The sequence below is a fragment of the Oryza glaberrima genome, chromosome 1 (genome assembly GCF_000147395.1).
Source record: "Oryza glaberrima chromosome 1, OglaRS2, whole genome shotgun sequence".
Taxonomy (NCBI): Eukaryota; Viridiplantae; Streptophyta; class Magnoliopsida; order Poales; family Poaceae; genus Oryza; species Oryza glaberrima.
The window spans coordinates 28,004,568-28,016,260 of NC_068326.1; the positions used below are offsets into that span (position 1 = coordinate 28,004,568).

Below are 11,693 nucleotides of genomic sequence, written 5' to 3' on the forward strand. Positions count from 1 at the left end.
GGAAAGAACAATTATGTCTGCTTTGTCAGATGCTCTAGATCTTCATCTCAAACAAGCTTACTATTTATTTTTTGTTCTCACATTGACATTGAAATGTTATTGTTTTGGATTTACATCTATGCACATGATACATCTTTTTGTTGATGTGCATACATGTGAATGGGTTCATAGTCCCGTCTTTACTATGGTAACAAGTAAAAGCTATTTCTAGTGTAGTTTCAACAAAATTTCTGCAGATTTTACTTGATAGCATTATCTAAGATAGCCAATTGAAACAATGTGGGAGTTATAGTTGGGTTTTTACTTTTTAAAGTTTCTGAATCGCAGCACATGCAAGATGAGGATGCTGGAAGACCACCGAGGAAGTTCTTGTAAGTTGTAACCAGCCAGAATCATGCTAGTTTTGTTTTAAGAAATAAATGCCTTTACCACACGGCACACCCTGGCGATTCCAATCTGAGAAACATGGTGACACTCAGTTCTGCACTTCTGCTTGTAAGCTTTTAGCTGCTGTGCTCTGCTCCAAGTTTTGTTCTGAGGTATACCTATGTAACCACCGTTATATCAAGAACTACTCTCTTCCGCATTTAAGCCAATCCAAACACTATCTTAATCGTGCTGCCGTGCTGGTGAGTACTGGTTCTTCAGAACTTGGCCCAAAATTTACCTTGCCTTTGGTGGTTAGTACCCTATATATTGCGCGTCTTAAAATTCAGCTATTGTTTCGTTGAACAAAGCTGCGTTTATCCTTTGCCACTAAACCGTGTTGCTCTCGCAAGATGTTATAATTATGTGAAGCTGCTTATATTCATAGCATTGGAAAAACATCGATTCACTGGTAACCAGCCTTTTTACGCCCTTTACCTCGTCGATTCAAAGATACAAACCGATAAAAAAAATCTAGGCGAAATTTCCTAATCTTTCCTATTTTCTTTGAAAGAAAATATCAGGGCCGTTTGATTTTCGATCGGACGGCTCACACCCAGCCATCTTCCTTCCGGCCCCACCCAATCCACTCCCAGCCCAGCAGAGCTCCAGTACTCCCCATTCCGTCCGTGCCTCCCCCTAACCCCAACCCGCCTCCAGCTTCGCGCCGCCTCCAAACCCCCACAGTCCGCCGCCGGCGGCCATGCTCCTCCACCACCGCCTCCTACCTCGCCTCCTCCTTTCCCCCTCGACCCCGGTCACCACCACCCTGCTCGTCCACCGCACCTCCCTCTTCCCGACCCGCCGCATCCTCTCGCCCTGCTGCTCCGCGCTCTCCCAAGTGGCGGCGGCGCCGGAAACCGTCGACCACTCCGACGGCGACGAGCCCCAGGGGGAGGTGCAGGTTCAGCTACCTCTCGACCGGCTCTTCGTGCCGCCCGGGGCGAGCGTGTCCGCGGGGGACGCCGAGGCGGTGACCGCGCGGGTCCTCAAGGGCTCCAACATCGTGCTGGGCCCGTACGCGCGCGGCGACGCGAACGTGATCGCCGCGGACTTCGTGAAGAGCAGCGTCCGCCCCGATGACTGCCCCAGGGACGGGCTACCGGAGTTCGCCCTTGTTGGCCGGTCCAACGTCGGCAAGTCGTCGCTGCTCAACTCGCTCGTCCGGCGCAAGCGCCTCGCGCTCACTTCCAAGAAGCCTGGTAGGCTGTTGTACTTTTGGGGATAATGGCTAAGCGGATGTTAACCTGTTTAATGTTTTGCATTATTGGATTTGGGGGTTTACTGGCTAATATAGCAAGACGTTTATTTACAAGCTAATATCGGTATTAAGAAACCAATTCTTCATTTCTTTTATCCAGTTAATTAATGCATGATTTTTCTTGTTGCAGGGAAGACTCAATGTATCAACCATTTCAAAGTAAACGACAGTTGGTACCTTGTTGATTTGCCTGGTTATGGGTACACAACTTTTAGCCCACTTTCAATTTTGTTAATTTCCTTCTTTATCTTGGAGTTTAATACATTGTGTTTAAGCATGATTTAAGGAATTAAGTGGATGTCGATTATAACATAATGGGTTGAGTGTGTGTTCTTTGTTATACACGTAGCAATCGGACATGACTCATGACATAATATAATGCAAATTGCATTAGCCTATATTGTTGATAAAATATCTCCGTCTATTTGGACTTAAAATAGAGCTTGTTCAACAGGTATGCTTCTGCACCACAAGAAGCTCGCACGAATTGGGATGAATTTACTAGAAATTACTTCCTCAGCAGGGAGAATTTGGTATCAGTTTTTCTCCTAGTAGATGCAAGTATTCCAGCTAAGAAGATTGATCTTGACTATGCTAGCTGGCTTGGTCAAAACAAGGTAAGACATAATTCTTAAACAACTAAACTAACCCTTCATTTATCAATTGACTATACCATCATCCTTCCATATCAGTGTTAGTACCAGTCCTTGGTATTGTTAGGAGAAACTTTAGTTGATCAGAACAAAATAAGAAGATTACTGAAAGTCTACAAGCAGGATGAAATGTCAATGTCAATTTATTAAGTTGCATGTGTGCATGATCATAGAAATAGAATGATCATTTATCAATATCCTGTGTGAATGAATGATGTTAGTCTGTCTTGCTAATTTAATTAATTTACTCTTAAAATTGAAAGATGTATTCCTGTGACCCTGCTGAATTGACGATCTTCCGTTTTGTTTTCATGAAACAAATTACTACACTATAAATTTCAAGTCCCTCTTAATGTGTTATTCTTATGAACTCTCAGAGGGCATGCGTCATGTTAAAAATTTTCAAGTAAGCATAAGTATAAATACATTAGTGACTTAACAGGTCACAATTCTCTGTTTCTTGTAATCTGTCATTTCTATTAATGGAAATGGAGGGCTTTTTTGCCCTTTGCTTAAAAAAAAAACAGGTCACAATATTTTATTTCACCTATCATGATCTGATGCAATATTGGAAGGTTTGAACATTATGATTTAAAACAATAAAGTTCTTCAAATATAGAAAAGTACACTCAGCAGTCAGAAACTTAGTGTTGATTGGCATATTCGACGGAAGTCTCATTGTTTACAGACCAAATCTAGTCCTTAAAGTGGACTCTGACTCTGAGAATGCCTTCCACAAATTTCCTTTTTTGCATAGTTTGAAATAATGTCAAAATCTTTACTACAATAGTTCTATAATTTTCTTAAAAGAAAAGATGAACTGCATGTCCACATCTACTCTATTATAAACATAGCAGTGTTATCTTCATGCTTCATTTGTGGGGTCAATTGTTTGAACCTTCTAATAACATGAATAGTAAAATATGATCCAGCATGAAGCCTTATAAGGAGCCTCAGATGCATATAAATCAATTACAATTGACAAGTCTTATGCAAACAGAAGCCATAATAAATACAAAGAGTGCAAAACTACATAGAGATGAGTAGGTTCGAATGAACAGCCAAAGCTAAAAAAATATGAGTGCATGGCTAGATAGAATTATGAAAAGAAGATTGCACAAGGATAGGAGAAAACACCAAGAAACATGAGCACAATAGCCAGAACATTTACTTTGTATTTCCAGAGTCAAGCTGGATGCTGCAGGTTTGGTTTGGTTTTGAGAGAGATCTTTGAGTAATAACCAGAATCCAAATACCAGGCTATACCATGAGCTCAATGGTATGCATCAAGCCACCAACACAGTGAGTCTGCTGTATAGTTCTATGTTAAATTAAAAAAAATGCTCACATTGTCATACTCATAGATACATATCTAGCAAGACAAACATGGTAGTACCTGACCAGGAACTCTGTAAAAGTTAGAGCTTCATGCACTATTTTGCTGTTCTGGAGCCTGTTCTCGTTTCATTCCTTGTGTAGTACGCAGTCATTCCTTGTGTAGCACTGCAGTGCCCCCATCCACCCACCCGCCCACCCGTTCTTTGCAATAAGAGCAAGTATAATAGTAGGCTATAAGCCGGCTAAATGCTGAGATGGAGGAGAGAAGAGAGGAGAGAGAGGAGAAGCGGGTTGTATACTTACAGCCGGCTTCGACACAAGAATCAAGAAACTTAGTGAGAGAGACAAGTGGGCCCTGTATTAATTGTAAAGAGCTAACTATTATATGGGTAGGCTGAGAAAAGGCTAAAAAAAACCTTATAGCCAACAGGTTGGCTCTATTATTAAACTTGCTCTAAGGCTTGACTCTGAACTTTTGGACCGCTTGTCCTACGCAGTCAATGTGAAGAAAGCGACCTTTATTAGCTATATATTTTATCCTTTTATTGCTGCCTTCCCCCAGCGATGCAATGACCGTTATTACACCCTTTTTGAGTTTCGACTACTCCTTTTATTCTGTAATTCAGTGCAAAATACAGAAATCCTCTCAGACAAGTAACTACGTTGGAATTAACCTAGTCCCGGAGACACCATTAAAGACTTCTTCAAACATACAGTAATGAAGTGACCACATGTACACTTGATAACAGGAAAGCTCCATATTGTGCATTATTGTCTTGCCTAATTGTTTCTTTGATGCATCTATATGTGTAAATCTAATCAAAGATGTCTGAGTGTATTTATGAATGTGTTGTGTAGGTGGTATTGATATTGCATTAAACATAAACTATTATTGGCATGTGATGTGCATACCATTGGCACTGCATCAAACATTAACTGTTATTAATTGATGATATTGATAAAGACGTGGACGGAAAATCGTGGTATTGTTCACTTGTAATGTTCTTATGTCCATTTGTTCAGGTCCCCATGACGCTAGTGTTCACAAAATGTGACAAACGCAAGAAGAAGAAAAACGGTGGCAAAAGACCGGAAGAAAATGTAGAAAACTTCCAGAGCTTGATCCGTGAATATTTTGAGGCAGCACCCCCTTGGATCATGACGAGCAGTGTCACCAATCAAGGCCGAGACGAGATACTTCTGCACATGTCTCAGCTCAGGAACTATTGGCTCAAGCATTAAGATGAAATAAAAATACTAATACTAGAACTCAAGCAGCAGCAACGCATGCAAACCCTGTTGCTCATTGATGCCTCGGCAATTCAGCACCTTTGCAATCAGGCCTTCACCAACTGACTTGCCTTTTGAGCTGTTGATTGTAAACTATTGCCTCTGTACATGATTACTCAATCAACAGATTGGAGAATTGGGGAATACAAACAAGCTGCTACATCAACTACCCTAGGTTTTCTATTTGTATATCGTACAATCTCAGCTTTTTCTGTTTGTTGTTTTCTGATTATAAGCTGGAGCATTCTGTTGGTTAAAAACAACTGCTATCAGCTGGTCATGATTGGGAATCCCAGTTTTTGTTTGTTATGTGCTCCCTTGGACCCTGCATCACACACATGGCAAGGAGTACATGCATGATGCATTTGGCATGTTAAAGAATGATTTGTGTGATGTACAGAGTATTGAAAATGCCATATTATTGGGATATGTTATACAATGGTTTCTTTTATCTTAAGGTTCAAGACCTTTCAAGGAACGGTTTCTGTGATGGGCAGAATGCATGGAACAGGCCACATTATTGGGATCCATCATACAATGGTTTCTTTTATCACATGCTTAATCAAGTGCGTGCTGGCACAAGTCCGCCTGGAGAATGGAGATAGAAAAATGCTCAGGTAATTGCAGGCTAGTTTGATAGTACTAGTAAACTGTTCTTATTAGTAGGATCCCATGCTGATGTGTGTTTCGTTTGTTAGGCCTCTCTCCTTTCTTAGGTTTGCCCTGCCCATCTGTCCTCAGTTCTGTATTACTGCTAACAAAATACTTAACACCTGTATGTTTGTCTTTATAAGGTCAGATCTTAAAAGTCGCGCGCCGTCTACGTGATAGATATAGTAGTTAGTACTATAGTAGATAGACACTATTGTGCTTATTAAACCCCAAAAGAACAGCTCAGCTGGCTCCCACTCGCACAGCTGGAGGACGCACTTGGCACTAAACAACGCATTAGGGGCAAATCGACTTCTAATGCCACGAAGAAGCTGCATTCGACAAATTGACAAAGTGAAGCTTATACATGGTTCTGTTCAACGCTTCAATGAACGTGTTGATTGCTTCGTAAAAGTAAAACTACACTAGCATGTACTATTGGTACCGTCCAGTGGTGTACAGGCTACAAACTGAAGAGTTTGCCGTGGTCAACACTAGCACATGCCCGGCCGGCCGACTGTACAGTAAAACTGGGGGGCAAGTTGCAGCCTTGCAGTCTTGCAGAGAGCAGTTCACGCTCAGAAAGAATGTATGCCAAGTCGCCAACCCGCCCACAATTCCTTCTCCCTTTCCCTTTCCATCTCCTCTCCCAATTTGTGTCCCAAAACTGCACCAACACTGCAACGCACCTTGTTCAGCATCAGTTCACAAGCTGCCCTATGGATATGATCCTTTGTTATCCACGTGCACGCAATATCACGAGCCACCCCCCAGCAGAAGCCAACATTACCGCAAGATAATATAAGCCGAAACATCCAGCCAGGAGAGGCCGGGGCCGGGTCGCAGCCAGTCACGCAGCAGAGCGCGTAACCGCCGCCTCGGGCCATTTCTCCCACAAACTCCCACTACGTTACATGTATCCTGTCACGGTCAGCCACGTCGCGGAGGGCAGTGCGACCGAGCGAAGCGAGCGCCCACGTCCCCGCGCACTCTGGACTGGCGGTTTTTGTTCTGTAGCTAGCGGCTAGCGCTTGTGCCACAACCAGTTAAAAGCCCCGCGAGAGGGCGCGCATTACCCCTCCTGGACGAATGAGATAGACCAACCCCCCACTCCCGCGCGCTCATCCATCTATCCATCCATCCATACAAGCAGCGCACGAACAAGACAGAGTCGCGGGCACGAAGTCACTCATGGACGGCGGCGGCTCAGGTGCCGGGCGCAAGAAGCTGAAGCATAGGCTCGCTGCCATCCTTTCGGTCTTCACCAGGCGGGCGGGTGGCAGGAAGCGCCGCGACGAGGAGGGGGCGGCGCCGCCGCCGCCGCCGCCGCTGGCATTCCCCTCTTACTCCCGCCTCGGCGGCGCGGGCGGCAAGAAGGCGGCCGCGGGGAAGCACGAGCGCCGGCTCTCCCTGTCGGTGCCGCCGCTGGTCCACATCACCATCGACTGCGCCGGCCGCCGCTCCGTCGACGCGGCGGACCCGTCCCTCCTCGCGCCGCTCGACCTCGACGCCAGGAAGATGGAGAGGCGGCTCACGGAGACGGGGCTGCCGTACGAGACCGGCGAGTGGGAGGGCCGCAAGTGCCCGCCCTCCACGCCTTTCGCCGCGGCTCCACCGCTGGCGCGATGGAAGGAGCGGGCCAGCGTCTCGTCGCGGAGGCTCTCGACGCACTCGTCGCGCAGGCTGATGAGCAGCTCGTCCTCCGACGACGAGTACGACGAGGACTCGAGGAACCTCTTCTCCTCCAGGAGCTTTTCCTCCGACTCGTCGGACTTCTACAACTGCCCGCGCAAGAACACCAGGGCGCGCGCCTCGGTGTCCGGCCCGTGCCGCGCGCCGCCGCCATCCTCGCGCCGCGGCACGTCGCAGAGCTGCCGGTACAGCTTCGAGCTTCCGCGCGGCTCGACGGCTTCGGCGGCAACCGACGGCGGGTTCGCGGTGGTGAAGCGGTCGTCCGACCCCTACGAGGACTTCCGCAAATCAATGGAGGAGATGATCGCCGAGGGGGCGGCGTGCGGCGGCGGCGACGGCGACGGGGAGCTCAGCGCGGAGCGGCTGCTGGAGACCTACCTCGTGCTCAACTCGCCGCGGCATTACCCCGCGATCCTCGCGGCGTTCGCCGACGTGCGGGAGACGCTTTTCCCCTGAATCCGTCGACCGATCGGCCTGCACCGCCGCACCGGCGTGGCGGTGTGATGTTCATAGGACTAACTTCCATGTCAATGTCAGTAAGATTAGTAGCACAAGAGTTGAGCGGTTGAGCCTGTGACTTCCTGTGTGTACTTTCATGAATGCATCGTTTGTGTCATTTCACCGCTGATTCTCCTTTACCTGCTAACTTATGCCTAATTCAGACTCCGTATGTTCAAAAAAAAAAAAAATTCAGACTCCGTCGTCTCTCTGTGTAATGGTACTCTTCCTTGGTTCCTGATAATCACGTTTGAGCTTGTATAGTACTTCTGTGCTAATCACAATGAATGGCAGAGTTTGTTTCATTGAATTATACTCTGTTTTTTTTTTTTTTGCAATGAAAACAAATACCCTGCTTGATTCACCCTTTCACTTCAGGCTGGGTGTTTTGATGGAACGGATTTCTTCCGTATCTACTTCGGATTTTGATTAAATTATTTCTCGTTATAATTTGGTCACCTAACCAAACGTCTCGCGCTTCACATTTGACTCGAAATCATACTTCTAACTGCCAGGTTTGTTGAACTCTTTATATAGTCAATGTCCTCTAATTCACAAATCAATCTACGACTTTCCTTTCAAAAAAAAAAGAAAATCAATCCGCGACCTTAGCCCTTAGGCACATGTGTGTTGGTTTGCACCAAAACAATATATATATTGTCTTTGACGAACTTGAATATATTCTGTGATTTTCATTCTGACTCTGCTCCTATACAATAACAGACAAAATCATGAAGGAGTAGTCTGGAAACAAAGAAGAAGTGCCAAATCAGCAAGGTCCTCTCCTTTCCAAGTAAACGCGACGCATATGATAAGCCCTGTGGAGGTCTTGTCCTCCCCGTATGCATATGTCTACTCCTACTAACGAGTAGTATTAGCTTGTAGAATGGGGATACTGCACTGCCCCTGCCTGCAGCTTAATTTTAGCTAGCTTGTGCAGCAGGGGAGGGCTTGAGCGTTTGGAGCGGCCATGTGCAACGGTTGGCGAATTGGCGCGGTTGGTGGCCACCACATCAGACGGACCGGTAGATAGACAGGAGATGGTTGGCGGCGAATCGCGCCAACCGGGGACTCGCGTACCGCTTTCTCCTGCGCCGTCGCCATCGGCGGCGCGTCGATCGACCGAACCGTCCTCTCCCCGCGCGCGCAGGCCACGGCCCACGGGCAAAAGCCCCAGCCGGGATTCCGCGCCTTTGTACGCATCTTGGAGTATACGGAGTACTACTAGCGAAGCTGGTAGCTTCGCTTGGCTGGCTCGTGCTGTACGTGCGCGCGACGAGTTACACGGGCTTCTCAGCGCGACGTGACCTCACCGGCGTCCGCGAGCGCGTGACCGACGCGACGCGCTTCGTCGCGGTGCAGGCTGTTCCCATTCACCGTCGAGTCTCGTCTCGTCGCGCGCCGTGTACAGTTTTCGGCGAGTGATTCCTGGACGTACGTACGTAGACTCGTAGTCGTAGAGAGATCGATCGGGTGCGTGCGTTGCGGGCGGTTATCGGGATCTCTTTGGTCGTAGGCCGGGGAGGGGACGAAAAGGTCGTGGCTGAAAGCACATATCGAAGCGTGGCAGATGGCCCCCCGAGGGACTTCTTTTTCCGTGATCGACGTGATGTTTTTTGGCGCCGGCCCGGGCCGGCTCCGGATACCACGAGGTCACGTTGCGGTCGCGTCTTGTCGATGCTCAGGTCAGATGAAGCAGAGACGTGACAATGCACCGCTTATCTTGTGTGCGCTAACTGCTAACCCACGTTTTATGTTGGACCCGGGTTTTGGAAATCGGTAACAGTAACTTTGAGTACTCCATATAAACTCACCATCGAGATGCCCTGTGCCCTCCATCCATGGGGACACAGCTAATTAACACACGACCTAACTTTGTACCGCTACCAAACACTCTGGATTCTGGAATAGTGCATCGGAAATCGGCAGGCACACACACGGATCAGCCGATGCATGCATGTATCGCCATTCGCCCCCTGCGCCAGCTAGAACACCCAACAAAGATTCCGCCGCTCGCAGCCGGCCGAGCAGCTGGCCACCGGACGACGAAAATTCTTTACTTTCGCTTGTCCGTGTGCAAACGAACCGGGGACGAAGCTCACAGCCCTCAATAGTCAATTACTCAAACGACACATGAGCCCTCAATAGTCAATTACCCAAACAACACGTGCAGATTACTTCGGAACTATGCTTTGCGTTGCATGGCGTCTCCTGTCTCGACGTGGCACCAAGGGAGAACGCACGCTGCTGGATCGATAGAGCAGAGTACCGTGGTACGAATAGTCGAATAGCTGTGTGCTAGCTATAGCTAGTGATGAGAATCTAGGATGATTAGATAATGGAGAAGAGTTTGTCCCCCCTAATTATTGCCGTGGCTAGCTAAGCTAGCACGCGTTAAATTATCGTGGCTGGCTGTAGTTTCGGTTTGTCCTCTTCGTGTTTTCTGTTTTTTTTTTCCCGTTCGCGAGCATGAGTTGTGTGCACGTACGTAGCGACAGCCATTACACATTTACACCGACTTTGTCCTTTTATCTACTGTAGCGGTGAGCGTAGAGAAGCCGTAGATGTCGCTTCTTAAATATTGCTCCGTGCTCAGTACTCGCAGTCGATCAACGCAGATTAGCTCACGAGGATTACCAGTATCAGATACTAGTTACTGTGGTACAGTAGCACTGTAGATGACTTGAAGTTGTAGTACACTGTACCCTCAGAAAGCTGTGTGCTGTTAAAAGAACACGCAAAGCTAGACAGGCAGCACAGAAGTCTGAACTTTGTAGTAGTAGTACGTTTTTGCACTTGAACGTTTCTATTGACGCAGATTGCTTCTACCACGTATTTTTGGTAGAATATGCATGGTAATTAACACTGTAAAATATTTGTGTCAAAACTGTCAATTCAGAGACCGGAATCATTTGAACGTGCTGGACTTGGCTCACAATTCTGAAAGCCCAAAGTCCGATTGAGTGGTACTATGGGAAGAAAACAAGTGAAAATCTTACACAATCTTATGAACAGGAACAAGGTTAATTAGTTAAATTCGCAGTAGGCTTTGAGAGGAATGCCCCAAGTGAAGACTTGTCAACTGTGATTCGTGTTGTACTAGCTGTATACACATCACAACAACCGGGTTTTAAGGGCCACGAGCACGACATAGATTTATCCTCTAGACACACACTGACACACTAGTATATCGGTACAGTACTACTGCTACCGTGCGTGCTACGAGATGAATGAATGAATGCACGGTCCAGTTTTGTGGAATGCATTGCTCTATCCAGAAATTTTAGAAATTTACGTAGCTTCTCCTCGTGGTATTTCGACCTTACATTAGTCTTAAATCTGAATGTACATTGTAAGCATACTGTTCATCAACTCATGCATCCATCGAAATAACTCCAAAGCACGTACGTACTCCATCCCATGATTATCTTCAACGGTATGTTAACCGACCTGCATATTATACCTCATCAGTCCATCAAAGTATTTTGAATTTTGTACGTTAAGCTCTTCCATTTGAAGCATTACAAGTTTATACAGCTTATTCGTCATCCATGAAAATCTACTCAGACGGAGGAAACAGAAACACGATGACATTTTTCACAATGATCAGGTTGAGTGGTACTACTTCCTTAGTCTATAAATACAACCTAGTACACATGTGATATATTATAAAACTACGAGTCTAGATATGTGATTGTCCATATTCATAATTTTAGAATATATCACATCTATAAAATGCACTTATACTTAGGACAAACGGAATGGAATAGTAATCAGCAAGTGTGAATACTGACGAAATTATGACTAGATTTCACGCTGAGCCGCTAAAGCACTGCTCCTGCATCTCCATTCTCTTCTGCGGGTCTGCGGCCTGTGAGATGGGA

The 11,693-nt window shown here is 46.5% G+C and overlaps 2 protein-coding genes across 2 annotated transcripts; both read left to right on the top strand.

Moving 5' to 3' along the window:
* The first annotated feature begins 381 nt into the window (after positions 1-381).
* On the top strand, positions 382-5,425 carry LOC127776697 (GTP-binding protein At2g22870). The gene is made up of 4 exons (XM_052303209.1): positions 382-1,628; positions 1,818-1,887; positions 2,142-2,304; positions 4,702-5,425. Exons 1-4 carry the CDS (start codon positions 1,130-1,132, stop codon positions 4,918-4,920), a joined length of 951 nt encoding a protein of 316 aa, XP_052159169.1. The 5' UTR covers positions 382-1,129; the 3' UTR covers positions 4,921-5,425.
* Positions 5,426-6,674: 1,249 nt separating this feature from the next.
* Positions 6,675-7,939, top strand: LOC127769542 (transcription repressor OFP8-like). The gene has a single exon (XM_052295139.1). It carries the CDS (start codon positions 6,811-6,813, stop codon positions 7,765-7,767), a length of 957 nt encoding a protein of 318 aa, XP_052151099.1. The 5' UTR covers positions 6,675-6,810; the 3' UTR covers positions 7,768-7,939.
* Positions 7,940-11,693: the final 3,754 nt, after the last annotated feature.